Source organism: Solea solea, chromosome 3 (assembly GCF_958295425.1).
Source record: "Solea solea chromosome 3, fSolSol10.1, whole genome shotgun sequence".
Taxonomy (NCBI): Eukaryota; Metazoa; Chordata; class Actinopteri; order Pleuronectiformes; family Soleidae; genus Solea; species Solea solea.
This window is the reverse complement of record NC_081136.1, coordinates 10844331-10860548: the sequence shown is the minus strand read 5'-3', so window position 1 is coordinate 10860548 and position 16218 is coordinate 10844331. Positions and strand designations below refer to the sequence as shown.

The window sequence follows — 16218 nt, the reverse complement described above, 5'->3', positions numbered from 1 at the left end:
CTGGGGAGGGCAGCATTGACTTGTGAAGTTGCATACCGCCACCTACTGTACCGGAGTATGTATATTTCAGCGCATATTTGCATTGACAGTCTGCGGGCTTCAGGAGATCTCTCCGTATGAACAAACGACATTAACCAGAAGCCCCTGCGGCGACGAGCGGAAAAGCCGCTGCTGTAACCCTAGAAGAAGCATACTATGCTGTGCGTGGCACTGTAGTTTAATGTCTTTCCATATTATCGTTTGTCAGTAAACGCAAAGGAAAACGACCTGACTGAGTTACATATAGTTGGTACCAAAGTGTGAGTTAACGCTGTAATAATCCGGTAAGTGTAGCTCTTAGCTGACATTATTATCCTCCACCTGTTCACTGTTGTGTCCTTGGCAAGAATGGATCCGCATGTGTTCTTTTCTTTAGACGAGCAATAACATATGGTTTTGTGTAAAATGGACAGACAGTTTTCTGTCATGGTGTCTTTAGTCACGCGTGGTGTATTCATACACTTTTATTGAGAGAGTGTTGTAGGGAGAATTTGGTGGTCTGTCTGTCTGTCTGTCCACTGACCACCGTCGCTACCGCACGGGACAGTGGGAGACGCTGAGCGGTACAAACTGTTCTGTTCTTTCAGTTTTACTCCGAGACAAATACCATGAATCACAATTATTACTCTTCTGTGTGCTACCAGCGGTTCGGTATTTGTTCACGCGACACCGTTACATGCATCCTGAGCAGAGCCTGATAAAGCAGGGGGAGCAGCTGCCTCGTGCTGGAGCAGCCTGGCACACATAAACTCTAAAAGGGATACTTGAGTCAAAGTAAAAGTATCATACCAGGTCATAAACTCAGAGGTGGAAAGTAATTCATTATATTTATTCGCGATACTGTAACTGAGTAGTCTTTTTGTGTACTTACTTTTTGAAGTCATTGTTAAAATTTGTAATTTTACTTTTACTTAAGTATGTTTTTTTTGGAAGTACTGAACTTCGATACGTTTTAAATCACATCCGTTACTGAGTAACAAAAATGTTGGCCTCAATTAAGAAAATGAATTCACTCACGCAAACTTTGGCAGTGAATGGTGAGGATGATAATTAAGGAGAAGTTAAAGCATTTGTGACCTTTTGACCCATTTGACTGAGACAGTCATTTGAATGATTCTCCTTTATTACTCTGAGCAGGTGCATCACTGTGAGGTTGTAAACAGTTGTTTGTGACTCCTTACAGGAAACATGAATTACACTCGGTTCCTAACAGCCGTCAGTGCAGCCAGAAAACCGTCTGCCATCAGGGTCCTGAGTGAGTAGATCCCAAAAAATTCACTGTTTCATCTGAATACAGTACATCTGCTTGCTTTTGTCTGGTGTCTTCATGTTTTTTATTGTTCTTTTGCTATTGTTAATTTTGTCATTTAATGTGTTGCCTTGTTCTGTCCCTATTATTATTATTATTATTATTATTATTATTATTATTATTATTATAATAATCATTATCATTATTAGCTTGTTTATCTGTTATATAGTGGCTGTGCATAAACACGCAAAGCACAGTCTTTTCAAGCAATTTGGATCTGGATTGTTGCACTTTACTTACCGTCTAATCTAAAAAGTTATAGTTTAGACTGGATTAATCTGGCCATCACAGCGGGAACAATAATTTGTGTAACTTTAAAGTGCTGAAGAGGGATTAAGAAGTTTTACTATGTCGTTTCCTCGACCAGACTCCCTCGATGTAAGTCAATCCTCATCCTCTTCTTTGTTTCCCTGAATGAAGCTGAGCTGCAACAACGGTCGCCTCCAACCATGATCTCTTTGGCCGCAGGGGCGCCGAACCCTGACACGTTCCCTTTTGAGTCAGCATCCATCAAGGTGCGGAATGGCCCAGCGATTACCTTCGATGAGAAGACGATGAAGAGAGCTCTGCAGTACTCGGCCTCCAGTGGGTGAGAGATTGAGACAGGAAGCACCTGAGACTTTTTCAGATTTGTTTGTGTATGTGTTGGAGGTGGAGGGCGTTTTTCTTTCACCACCTCTGTAAACATCATTGTCTAAAGTGACTCTCTTCAGACTGATTTGTTCACTCAGAGTATGTTGAGTAATCAGATTTAACAGATAATGGTTTAAGCCTGACTCTCAGATCTCCATGCATAGTGTTGTACACCAACACCTTGTTTACCAAAGGATAATTTAGGAATTTTTTTGTATTGACACATTTTACTGATTTGACAGCATGTGCTGTTGTTTCATTAAACTAACATGGGACCCGGACGCGCTCACTTAATTAAATCTCTGCCTGTGTAAGTCAAGGCTGTAGTCAACCAGCAACTCCTTTGTCCCCACATGCTAAAAATGCTGATATTCTTTATGGAATTTTGTGTGGAAGAATGAGTAATATACAAACTTCAGGTTCCAGTGGAAAATGGCAATTTGATGATAGCATAAAGCAGCAAACATATTCTTTAAACATTATAGACTTAAGCAGGTTTAGATTTGAGTTTTTTGTCCCTCTGTCCCTGCTGGCAGCCATGTCCTGCACTGGTTCAAGGAAGCATCAGCACGTTCTATAAGTCAGTGATAATAAAGTGTCCGTACCACATTTATACTGTTTCTATTATTTTCCTCTGGTTATTACTGTGAGTCATTGCTGTGAGTTTGAAAATGTGTCATCCCTGTTTGTAGTATTCCCGAGCTACTCATGTGGATGAAGAACTTGCAGAAGAATCTTCACAATCCACCGACTGCTAACTACTCTCCAGAGAATGGCCAGATGGACATGTGTGTGACCACCGGAAGCCAGGAGGGGCTCTGTAAGGTGCTGAAACGGCTGTTTATGTTTTTATTTTTTTTTATTTTACAATTGGTCATATTAAATATTCACTTTTACTAAAAATTGGGTTTAATGAGGACTGAAGAAAATGATAGATGAGTTGAACTGCAGATAATTGTGAAAAATGATTCATGCATTAAAGGTAATTTGTATCAGCGGTTGACTAATATGTACAAAAATTTCAGTAGGCAGTTATTGAACAACATCAGTATCTCCAATCTATGTTCCTCATCTATGTTTTCACCACAGTGCAATTATATAAAGGATTTTCAGTAAAATGTGTATGAAGTAAATCATTAAAAAAACTTGAAAAAAGTTTATAAAGATTTGTAATGATTGGCCTATTAATAAATAAAATCTGACGTGAATCACATGAACAAACTGAAAAATCAAATCTAAATCCTGTAAAATTGTTTTTGAGTAATTTTTGAGTCTTGCTTGTATTTGAATCTTGTATGTTCACTGTTCATTTGGTTTTAGGTGTTTGAGATGCTGGTCAACCCTGGAGACAACGTTCTACTAGATGCCCCGACATATTCCGGCACACTGGCAGCAGTAAGAGCACTTTATTACACTCCACCAAGGAGCTCATACTTTTGCCTGTGTCTGTCTGACACTGTGGGGAGAAACCACTGATTTCTACTTTTATGATTATTTGTAACTAAAGCTGCTGCAAACATCTTGTACTTGCAGCTTCAGCCACTTGGTTGCAACCTGATCAGCGTCGCCAGTGATCAGCATGGCATTATACCTGCAGCCCTGAAGGAGGTCTTGTCTCAGTGGGAACCTTCAGAGGTCCAAAAGCCTGGCAGCACCGCCCCAAAAGTCCTCTACGTTATCCCTAATGGAGGAAACCCCACAGGTGCCTCCATGACGACTCAGCGGAAGAAAGAAGTGTACAAGGTCTGTTCGCTGACCTGCAGAGTCACAAAACAAAGAAGCCAAGGCTTTTAACGACTCACTCTGAATCTCTCTTTAGTCAAATGAATGCACAGCTGCCTAATTCTTCTTATGAGAAAAGTACAAAGTAGTGCTGCATTGGGTCACAAAATATCAAGGAGAAAATGAATAATCATAAGTCCTTTTGATCTTATAAGAGAGTCCATAAAGTGTAATTGTCAGTTGAAAAGAAAGACATCGGAGAATGTGGGAAAAATATAATAATCCTTTATAAAAGATGCATTCGTGCATAACGTTTTTTGTTGTTATTCTGTTACTCTGATTAGTCTTTGCAGAGGCAGTTTAACGTTAGTCGTAAGCTGAGTCCTTCATCTGACTCTGTTAAGCATTACTATCAGACCTGGCTGAGGGAGCGTTTTGAGTTCATACAGCAGCAGAGCAGGGCCACAGACAAGAAGCGTTTATCCTGTCAAATTCCTCTTTGTGTTTTCACTCAAACTCACACCTGTTTGCAGTCGTTTGTAGGAAGAATTCTAACACCAGTGACCATTGAAGGAAAGTCAAAAGAGAAAAAGTAGAAATAAACATATTAATAGGAAACGGCAGTTCAAAAAGAACTGAGCTTGTGATGACAGATTGTTTTTCCTGCCGATTGACTGTGACGTTCTCTATTAACCTCCCCGGTGTTTTCAAACAGCTGGCCCAGCAGTACGACATGCTCATCATAGAGGACGACCCATACTACTTCATGCAGTTTGACAAGGTACTACTCTGTCTGACACACTTTACCTTTACATGGCATTAGATCAGAAACTGAGGAATAGTTTTCTCCTTTTATCGTTTCTCAATAGCCTGGTTTTAATATGTGAACTTGGACAGTCGTTAATGTTTTGTGTCTTCATTTGGCAGCCGTGGGTTCCCTCGTTCCTCTCCATGGACGTTGATGGGAGGATTATCAGAACAGACTCTTTCTCTAAGATCTTGTCTTCAGGGTGTGTGTGCACATGTCTCTAGTAGGCTGAGAGGACACATTCATTTCTTGTGAAAGCATTAGCAGTTGTAGCCTCAAACAAGTTTATTTTGCATTTCCCCACTGGATTAGATTTTTATATATTAAGCCTTTATCATGTTTGAAAGATTTTAATTGGTTTCTACCTGTGTATCACAGATAAAATACTACAGATATGCCCTTTACATGTCAACAACTACATGATCACACTTTAGATTAATTCAAAACAATGTTTTGTTTTCAGTATTTTGAGGTTATGAACATAAAAAATAAACATGAAATGTAAAGATGGTGTACAATGTATTTAGAACACCATTTTTAGGGATTTTAAAGTTTTGGGGGGGTGAATATTTTGAGTCATTTTAAATGAAGTTCATAGTTAAGTTGAATTTAATACCTGAAGCGGTATATATATATGTTTTGTGTAACTGCACACAACACTCTTGCATCTACCTGTCTGACGTCGCGTCTTCCTGTTCCAGGTTGCGGTTGGGTTTCGTGACTGGCCCCAAACCACTGGTGGAGCGGGTGGTGCTGCACATACAGGCGTCGACCATGCACACAAGTACATTCACACAGGTGAATAAAAGCTCCCATTTACATCACCGCTTGATAGTTTCACTTTCACTTAATAATCATTTTTGCACTTCTGATTTCCCTGTAAGAAGTTTTATTGGTGGCAACAAAATTAGCACAAAAAATTATTCTCAATTATTCAGGCTGTGTACACAGAATAACAGTGATACAGCATTTTTTTTTTAAATAAAGTCATAACAATTGTTCTGTCTGTCTGTAAAGGTAAAGTCTGTACATAGTGTTAGTGTCATTCAAATACCAAATTTAAACGCACCCTCAGAGAATAGGTGTGTCACATTCTAACTGGATTGTTGTCTCATTTGTTTATAGAATACCTACAGTAATGTCATTTCAGGTCTAACCTGTGTAACACCTTGTGGTTATTCAGCTTCTGGTGTCTCAGTTGCTACACAGCTGGGGTCAAGATGGTTTCCTCCAGCACGTAGATGGGTTTGTCACTTCCAACAATAGTTTTGCCTCACCTCACGTGTTTTGTAACCATTTCAGTACCAGTTATATAAAAAAAACAAAACCAGATGTGTGATACGTTGTCTGTCTTCTCGCAGAGTGGTCGAGTTTTACAGAAAAAAACGTGACACCATGTTGACCTCTGCAGACAGATGGCTTAAAGGTTTGTGGAGTCCCTGAAATAGACACAGAACAGCATTTTTTATTCATGTACACTTTGTAGACTTGTAAACTGTCCGTGTCTGAACAGATTATATTCACATAAACTTAAACTTAAACCACTTTTAATGTCGCACCACTGATGAACACTAGAGGCGCTAATGCCGTGTTTCCACCGGCTCGACTCAACTCGCCTCAGCACAACACGGTTATGTTGTGTTTCCACTAGTATAATACGTGGTACCAGGTACTTTTTTTAGTACCTGCTCTGGCGAGGTTCCAAGCCAGCTGAGGCGATACTATGTGTGACGTCGCCAGACTGCCGGCCACTGATTGGTCAGAGTCTTAAATCTCAAAATTTAACAGAGAATACACCAGACTCCAAAAAATTGAAAACAAAAATGTGTAAAACTTGCATAAATAAGTAATAATTGACCAATGCTGATGAATAAAAATCATCGCGATCAATCCCTTTTAACACCTGGTGATGGTAATAATGGTGACTGGGAGGAAACTTGAATCTTATGGCTTTTCTTTTCCTTCATTTGTGCATGTGCGTGCAGATGTAGCCGAGTGGCACGCCCCATCTGCAGGCATGTTCCTGTGGATCAAACTGAAGGACATCGCTGACACTCAGCAGCTCATTATGGAGAAGGCGTTGGAGAAAGAGGTTGGAATTCACAGACCACACAACACGCACTACTGGATTTTCCACTCAAGAATGCAAATACCAAGTACCCAGAATGCATCTGTGTACTGTGTGTTTTTGTGTGTCTCTCGCTCTCTCTCTGCTGGGCGGTTTGTGAGCAGATGTTTTGTACCAGTGGTTTTGTCTGAATAGAGTGAGGGATTATACACAATGTGAGTGGGTTCCCCTCCTACACGTACACTGAGTGTGTGTGTGTAACTGAACGGCTGACAGGAGTGGATAGAATGCGGCTTTTCTGCACAGAAGGTTTCCCTCATCAGAGACCAGAACATTTTTTTAACCTCAACATGGCACAGGTCCAATCCAATCCACTTTATTTATAGACCACCTTAAAAAAACCAATAGCACAGTTGCCCATAGTGCTGTACAGAAACATTAAAATAACATGGCCACGAAACACGGGTCCCCTCTGAGCCTCAGTCTAGTTTTTGGTGCAGTCAGAAGCAACCGATCAGCAGGTCTCAGAGACTGTGATGAAGAAAGTCGGAGAGTTAGCAGTTAACAGGCGAGCAGCAGCATTCGGGGCCCACCGCAGGCGGGAGAGTTGGGGCTAACCACAGCATATAGGACGTTACAGTAATCAAGGCGAGTTGTGATGAAAGCATGAAGCCAAATAAACACTCACATTGCAAGAACTTAAAGACCATTTTAACTGCGAGTCAGAGAGCATTCACCGAGGAGGAAATCATGCAGCTCAGGGAAGTGGACACATGCATCACCACCTCTGAATTTGGTTTCTGTGAGTTCAGAGGACCTGTTGTGGCTGGTCCCATGTCTGGATTCATCTGTCTGCATATGGATCTCTGTGAAAACACCTGAAACCTCATGGTTGACGGTTGAGATTAGCTCAGGAGTTGTAGTACAGGAATGATCATTGCCACCACTCTGTTCCACTATCATTACTTCACACACTCTGGTCTCTGGTTCCACATTTACGGCAACCATATCAGACATGTTTTGGTTTCTTTTTTCTTTTTTTTTTTACAGAGTGGAGAGACATCAGGCATCCCATGTTTAGTCTTTGGCTGAAAAGCTATTTCAACAATGGGCAGCTCCTAAAAGATAGATACATAGACTTTATTGCAGACTTGGGGCCATAATATACAAAAAGACAGACGACACAAAAAGAAATAAAAGCAAACCCAACAAAAAGATCCCTAATGATATGTTTTCAGAAGGCAGTTATACCAGTGAGGACGTGTAACGTGTGCCACTGTACGTAATGCTTGTTAGTATTTTCAGACATTGATTCGACAAATGACTCGAGCAGTCACAAACAATCTGGGCCTTTTTAGCAAGAGTGTAAGACTTGCAGTCTCTAAAAGCTTCCTTTTTTTATATAATTAAACCATAGATTTGCAGCTTATAGTGGGATACACTATGCTTTAAACAAAAAGAGCTTCACTCCATCAGTGCAGGAACCAAATTTCTGCCATTGAGCGTATAACATGCGACACTGGCGATAAATATCCCCATCATCTGCGCGGTGATCTGTTAGATATCTCACAACACTGCAGACGCTCAGGACATTGCCCGACAACTCAAAGTCTGGAAATGTCGTACATTTATCTCTTTAGTTCGGCAGATCATAATAACACGTTGTCATGTTGTTCACCGTACACAGCAGCTGCATCAGTTAACATGAGTTTTGAGAGGTCATTCATGTAGAAATTAAATAAACTAGGGGAGAAAATGCTCCCTTGTCCGACTCCATTGCACACCTGAAAAGGAGCAGACACACAATCGTAATTTTTACATAATTTTTCTCGTTTTCATTTGAAAAACAACGTATGAAAAAGCTCTGTGAGAAATAAGGATGTTCTCTTCAGTGTATAGATCAAGGCAATAATTCATGTAAAATGACCTTTAAATTTGAAAATTGCAGTAGGCCATATTGCGATTTCAATCAAATTTGAAACAGTAATGGTATTCCTGTTTGTATGAAAAGCATATAAGACACGAGACAAACACTAACTCATGACTGTGTATGCATGAAATGGTCAAATGTCTGAGAGGAAAATGCTGAGTTGCATGTGTTTGTGCTGTAGGTGCTGCTGGTTCCTGGATGTGTCTTCACGATCGACAGCACTGAGCCTTCTCCGTATGTTAGAGCAGCCTTTTCTCTGTCCTCACCGGAACAGATCGACGAGGTACACACTCGCTCTCACACACACGCACACGCACACGCACACACACACACACACACAACCTCCAAAACTCATGCTTATCACTCACATTTCTTTCAGGCCTTCAGAAGACTCTCCTTACTCATCAAAGAAGCTTTGTAAGGATTTTTATTCCCTGTTTGTTTGTTTTTTGTTTGTTTTTCTTTTTAGATTTCTAACTAAATACTGAGTTTAAATATATTTTTAATATATATTTATTACCTCTGGCAAAAATGTTTCTGCTGAAAACACTTTGGAGCAAAAAAATGCACGACTGCCTTGTGAAGCACATGATTTGTTGATACACTACACCCAAGCTGTTTTTCTGTATCTTTTGAGCTTGTATGTTTATATGACGCTAAAATAGTAATGTTTAATTTATACAATACAGGGAAACAAATGTGTGCCAAACAAAAAAAAAAAAACACGCACAGTTTTATCTTTGCAGCCCATGATTGTAGTAAACGTTGAGTTGGTGCATTAAGGTGCTGGAGTTTCTCTGACCTTAGACAGTTTGTGTTCCTTTGTTTTAAAACTTGCATGTTCATGAACACATTGCATCAACATCTGATCCAATCTGTTAGTTTTCTTTCCCTTTATACAGACTTTGACTCTGCTGTGTGCATATGAAGGATAATGGGATCAGAGGGTTTAGGAATCAGGCTTTTCTAACTCTCGCTGCACAATAGACGTATTTAAAGTCCTTGGCTAAAGAATGTAGTGCAAATTAATTCATTCATTAATTAAAAACATACATCCTGACCTGAATATTATGTTTCCTTGCCTAAATGTTGATAAAATATAATACTTAAGTATCTTGGGAAGAAAAGGAGGATAACAAATAGTGCTGCAGATTTTCACCCATCCAAAACTCTTATTGACACACCAACAGATGTCAAATCATTGTGATTACATGTTTTAAATTGAAGATTACCGTTTAGATGTAAAAGAAAATGATCATGCCTACTGATAGAATCATTTTACACTGGCAATAGGGTTAAGGTTAGCCCAAGTCAAATTATCTAATTCTGACTATTTTGTGCAGCTCTACTGTGAGATTATAGATTTCCTACATGTTTTGCAGATTGACTATACTGTGAATACATACTCAAATGCAATGAATGGGGCTGCTTCTCCATGTTGAGTAAATGTATAGGAAACAGCAATAGATTTGTCCCTAATAGAGACACAAACTTCAACAGTGAATTTCAAGCTGCTGGAGGTTGCTGCACCAAATCCCCTGAACTTGTATTTTTCCGGCTCAGTAATTATATGTTTGGGTTGGCACATGAGCTGGTTCCACACCAAACAAAGCTGAGTAAATATGTGCAGTCTCTTCTATTTACTTTAAATAGTTTATTGTGTTTAACACTCTCTTGCCAAATGCTGAGGTCATTCTGCAAACTCACAATCATATCCGGATGCTGTGTCAGGCTTTTTTTTTCTTTGACAGATGGAAAATAAACACAGCTCCTTAAGTCATAAAACACTGTAATAGATAAAAAGAAAAAGATTATCTTGTGCACACAAGATTAAAGTGTAAACCACTTAACCATTTTTTTTATATGGGTATCTAATAATGTTCAGTGTAAATTAAAGATGTCTCTTTCTTCACCTGAAATCCAGCACTCCATCATCATGACTGACTAGCCAAGTGTTCCATTAACTGTAATCCCTCAACAATTACAAGACATGTGACCAGTGTGAATGTGAAGGGTCAATGAATCAGGTGACACCTGATTTAGGCCAAAGGAATAGCTGTGTTTTTAATCCAATGTCTTGGTTTTATTTGTAATTTGTTTGGTTAGTTATTTAAAGCGAATGACTCCACAGCTACACCTGCTGCAGCAACAATATGAAGCTTCACCACCAGATGTCACTAATTGTTAACATTTCTTTGAATATTATTTTCTTTAGAATTTGCAATTGTTTTTTACACAGTGTCATTTCACTATGCTCACAAAAAAAAGCTAGATAAATACAGTATATCCAAATATGGTAATTTGTCAACACACTCCACACATGCTCCCTTAAATATTTAAACATGTATAATATCTTCTGTATATTTTTGTTTGCTAAGGCTTTTGTGCAGTTTTCAGTTTCAGACTTCATGTGCAGGATAACCCTGACTTGGTATACATTTATATCAGTTTTGCTCTGCCTTTATTTTATTTATTTTTTCCTGATTGTTCAAACATTGTTTTTTTTTCTCTGCATTTTCCAGTTTGAACCTGATCTTTTATCTGAGCTTTTTTCTTTGACTGTCCTTTCATAGTCCAACATTTTGACAATTGTAATTCACAAAAGATACAGAAGGTGTTTCACCACAGTCCATTTGTATGTCACTATACCTTGTGTGTTAATGCAGACTTGCTCAAAAGGATACACTCACTGCGCCACAAAATTATATGTGAGGTTTGACTCTCGTGTTTGTTTATGTCACAAAGGTAACAGGTAAAAGCACATGACTTGTTACTTATGTCTTATTGTAAATGAACATCTGAAGAAAGAAAAACTACTAATTGTGGTCAATAAAGGATTGTTTCAATGATGATTATTGTTTGCTTTTGTTATTATTTTATTTATCATGGGGTTTTTTTCTTTGATGTTTTATGGCAGTTGGCACTGGTAACATTGCATTACTGCCGCCTTCTCTTTCCTTGAACTTTTCTTCTCCTTCCATTAATAACCCTTGCTGTGCAACCCTGAATCTTCCTCACGTGAGTTATTCAGAAGGTTGTTGCAGTTATGAAAATAGTAACATTTAAATTAAAAGATAAAGGTTTTTCAATCACTCAAAAATGTCATAGTATAGTATGTCGTCCAAAATCACTCAAAAAAGTCATAGTATAGTATGTTGTTTAAAATCAACCAAAAATGTCATAGTATAGTATGTCGTCCAAAATCAGTCAAAAACATCGTAGTATAGGTTGTCGTCCAAAATCAGTCAAAAAAGTCATAGTATAGTATGTTGTCCAAAATCCGTCAAAAAAGTCATAGTATAGTATGTCGTCCAAAATCAGTCAAAAACATCATAGTATAGTATGTCGTCCAAAATGAGACAAAAAAGTCATAGTATAGTATGTCGTCCAAAATCACTCAAAAATGTCATAGTATAGTATGTCGTCCAAAATCACTCAAAAAAGTCATAGTATAGTATGTCGTCCAAAAAAACTCAAAAAAGTCATAGTATAGTATGTCGTCCAAAATCAGGACAGTATGTCGTCCAAAATCATCCATAAATGTCATAGTATAGTATGTCGTCCAAAATCACCAAAAATGTCATAGTATAGTATGTCGTCCAAAATAACTCAAAAAAGTCATAGTATAGTATGTCGTCCAAAATCACTCAAAAATGTCATAGTATAGTATGTCGTCCAAAATCACTCAAAAATGTCATAGTATAGTATGTCGTCCAAAATCACTCAAAAATGTCATAGTATAGTATGTCGTCCAAAATCACTCAAAAATGTCATAGTATAGTATGTCGTCCAAAATGGCAACAAAATTTCATAGTATAGTATGTCGTCCAAAAAGGCAACAAAAAGTCATAGTATAGTATGTCGTCCAAAATCAACCGAAAATGTCATAGTACAGTTTGTTGTCAAAAATCAGGACAGGATGCCGTCCAAAATCATCCATAAATGTCATAGTATAGTATGTCGTCCAAAATCAACCGAAAATGTCATAGTACAGTTTGTTGTCAAAAATCAGGACAGGATGCCGTCCAAAATCATCCATAAATGTCATAGTATAGTATGTCGTCCAAAATCAACCAAAAATGTCATAGTATAGTTTGTCGTCCAAAATCAGTCAAAAACATCATAGTATAGTATGTCGTCTAAAATCACTCAAAAATGTCATAGTATAGTATGTCGTCCAAAATCAATCAAAAAAGTCATAGTATAGTATGTCGTCGAAAATCAATCAAAAAAGTCATAGTAAAGTATGTCGTCCAAAATCAGTCAAAAACATCATAGTATAGTATGTCGTCCAAAATCACTCAAAAATGTCATAGTAAAGTATGTCATCCAAAATCACTCAAAAAAGTCATAGTATAGTATGTCGTCCAAAATCACTCAAAAATGTCATAGTATAGTATGTCATCCAAAATCACTCAAAAATGTCATAGTATAGTATGTCGTCCAAATCAACCAAAATGTCATAGTATAGTATGTCGTCCAAAATCAGTCAAAAACGTCATAGTATAGTATGTCATCCAAAATTATCCCAAAAATGTCATAGTATAGTATGTCGTCCAAAATCACTCAAAAATAACATAGTATAGTATGTCGTCCAAAATCACTCAAAAATGTCATAGTATAGTATGTCGTCCAAAATGAGACAAAAAAGTCATAGTATAGTATGTCGTCCAAAATCACTCAAAAATGTCATAGTATAGTATGTCGTCCAAAATCACTCAAAAATGTCATAGTATAGTATGTCGTCCAAAATCACTCAAAAATGTCATAGTATAGTATGTCGTCCAAAATCACTCAAAAATGTCATAGTATAGTATGTCGTCCAAAATCACTCAAAAAAGTCATAGTATAGTATGTCGTCCAAAAAAACTCAAAAAAGTCATAGTATAGTATGTCGTCCAAAATCAGGACAGTATGTCGTCCAAAATCATCCATAAATGTCATAGTATAGTATGTCGTCCAAAATCACCAAAAATGTCATAGTATAGTATGTCGTCCAAAATAACTCAAAAAAGTCATAGTATAGTATGTCGTCCAAAATCACTCAAAAATGTCATAGTATAGTATGTCGTCCAAAATCACTCAAAAATGTCATAGTATAGTATGTCGTCCAAAATCACTCAAAAATGTCATAGTATAGTATGTCGTCCAAAATCACTCAAAAATGTCATAGTATAGTATGTCGTCCAAAATCACTCAAAAAAGTCATAGTATAGCATGTCGTCCAAAATCACTCAAAAATGTCATAGTATAGTATGTCGTCCAAAATCACTCAAAAAAGTCATAGTATAGTATGTCGTCCAAAATCAATCAAAAAAGTCATAGTATAGTATGTCGTCCAAAATCACTCAAAAAAGTCATAGTATAGTATGTCGTCCAAAATCACTCAAAAAAGTCATAGTATAGTATGTCGTCCAAAATGGCAACAAAATTTCATAGTATAGTATGTCGTCCAAAAAGGCAACAAAAAGTCATAGTATAGTATGTCGTCCAAAATCAACCGAAAATGTCATAGTACAGTTTGTTGTCAAAAATCAGGACAGGATGCCGTCCAAAATCATCCATAAATGTCATAGTATAGTATGTCGTCCAAAATCAACCGAAAATGTCATAGTACAGTTTGTTGTCAAAAATCAGGACAGGATGCCGTCCAAAATCATCCATAAATGTCATAGTATAGTATGTCGTCCAAAATCAACCAAAAATGTCATAGTATAGTTTGTCGTCCAAAATCAGTCAAAAACATCATAGTATAGTATGTCGTCTAAAATCACTCAAAAATGTCATAGTATAGTATGTCGTCCAAAATCAATCAAAAAAGTCATAGTATAGTATGTCGTCGAAAATCAATCAAAAAAGTCATAGTAAAGTATGTCGTCCAAAATCAGTCAAAAACATCATAGTATAGTATGTCGTCCAAAATCACTCAAAAATGTCATAGTAAAGTATGTCATCCAAAATCACTCAAAAAAGTCATAGTATAGTATGTCGTCCAAAATCACTCAAAAATGTCATAGTATAGTATGTCATCCAAAATCACTCAAAAATGTCATAGTATAGTATGTCGTCCAAATCAACCAAAATGTCATAGTATAGTATGTCGTCCAAAATCAGTCAAAAACGTCATAGTATAGTATGTCATCCAAAATTATCCCAAAAATGTCATAGTACAGTATGTCGTCCAAAATCACTCAAAAATAACATAGTATAGTATGTCGTCCAAAATCACTCAAAAATGTCATAGTATAGTATGTCATCCAAAATCATCCATTAATGTCATAGTATAGTATGTCATCCAAAATTATCCCAAAAATGTCATAGTATAGTATGTCATCCAAAATCACTCAAAAAAGTCATAGAATAGTATGTCGTCCTGAATCAACCAAAAATGTCATAGTATAGTATGTCGTCCAAAATCACTCTAAAATGTCATAGTATAGTATGTCGTCCAAAATCAAACAAAAAAGTCATAGTATAGTATGTCGTCCAAAATCAATCAAAAAAGTCATAGTATAGTATGTCGTCCAAAATCACTCAAAAAAGTCATAGTATAGTATGTCGTCCAAAATCAATCAAAAAAGTCATAGTATAGTATGTCGTCCAAAATCAATCAAAAAAGTCATAGTATAGTATGTCGTCCAAAATCACTCAAAAAAGTCATAGTATAGTATGTCGTCCAAAATGGCAACAAAAAGTCATAGTATAGTATGTCGTCCAAAATCACTCAAAAATGTCATAGTATAGTATGTCGTCCAAAATCAACCAAAAATGTCATAGTACAGTTTGTTGTCAAAAATCAGGACAGGATGCCGTCCAAAATCATCCATAAATGTCATAGTATAGTATGTCGTCCAAAATCAACCAAAAATGTCATAGTATAGTTTGTCGTCCAAAATCAGTCAAAAACATCATAGTATAGTATGTCGTCTAAAATCACTCAAAAATGTCATAGTATAGTATGTCGTCCAAAATCAATCAAAAAAGTCATAGTATAGTATGTCGTCGAAAATCAATCAAAAAAGTCATAGTAAAGTATGTCGTCCAAAATCAGTCAAAAACATCATAGTATAGTATGTCGTCCAAAATCACTCAAAAATGTCATAGTAAAGTATGTCATCCAAAATCAATCAAAAAAGTCATAGTATAGTATGTCGTCCAAAATCAATCAAAAAAGTCATAGTATAGTATGTCGTCCAAAATCAATCAAAAAAGTAGTATAGTATGTCGTCCAAAATCATCCATAAATGTCATAGTATAGTATGTCGTCCAAAATCAACCGAAAATGTCATAGTACAGTTTGTTGTCAAAAATCAGGACAGGATGCCGTCCAAAATCATCCATAAATGTCATAGTATAGTATGTCGTCCAAAATCAACCAAAAATGTCATAGTATAGTTTGTCGTCCAAAATCAGTCAAAAACATCATAGTATAGTATGTCGTCTAAAATCACTCAAAAATGTCATAGTATAGTATGTCGTCCAAAATCAATCAAAAAAGTCATAGTATAGTATGTCGTCGAAAATCAATCAAAAAAGTCATAGTAAAGTATGTCGTCCAAAATCAGTCAAAAACATCATAGTATAGTATGTCGTCCAAAATCACTCAAAAATGTCATAGTAAAGTATGTCATCCAAAATCACTCAAAAAAGTCATAGTATAGTATGTCGTCCAAAATCACTCAAAAATGTCATAGTATAGTATGTCATCC

The 16218-nt window shown here is 36.9% G+C and overlaps 1 protein-coding gene across 1 annotated transcript; it reads left to right on the top strand.

Annotated features, from left to right (window-relative positions):
* The first annotated feature begins 66 nt into the window (after nucleotides 1–66).
* On the top strand, nucleotides 67–11361 carry aadat (aminoadipate aminotransferase). Its single transcript, XM_058623586.1, has 14 exons — nucleotides 67–323; nucleotides 1223–1294; nucleotides 1769–1937; nucleotides 2674–2806; nucleotides 3302–3376; nucleotides 3515–3724; nucleotides 4419–4484; nucleotides 4631–4713; nucleotides 5213–5309; nucleotides 5695–5756; nucleotides 5873–5937; nucleotides 6497–6603; nucleotides 8691–8792; nucleotides 8889–11361. Exons 2-14 carry the CDS (start codon nucleotides 1228–1230, stop codon nucleotides 8928–8930), a joined length of 1278 nt encoding a protein of 425 aa, XP_058479569.1. The 5' UTR covers nucleotides 67–323; nucleotides 1223–1227; the 3' UTR covers nucleotides 8931–11361.
* Nucleotides 11362–16218: the final 4857 nt, after the last annotated feature.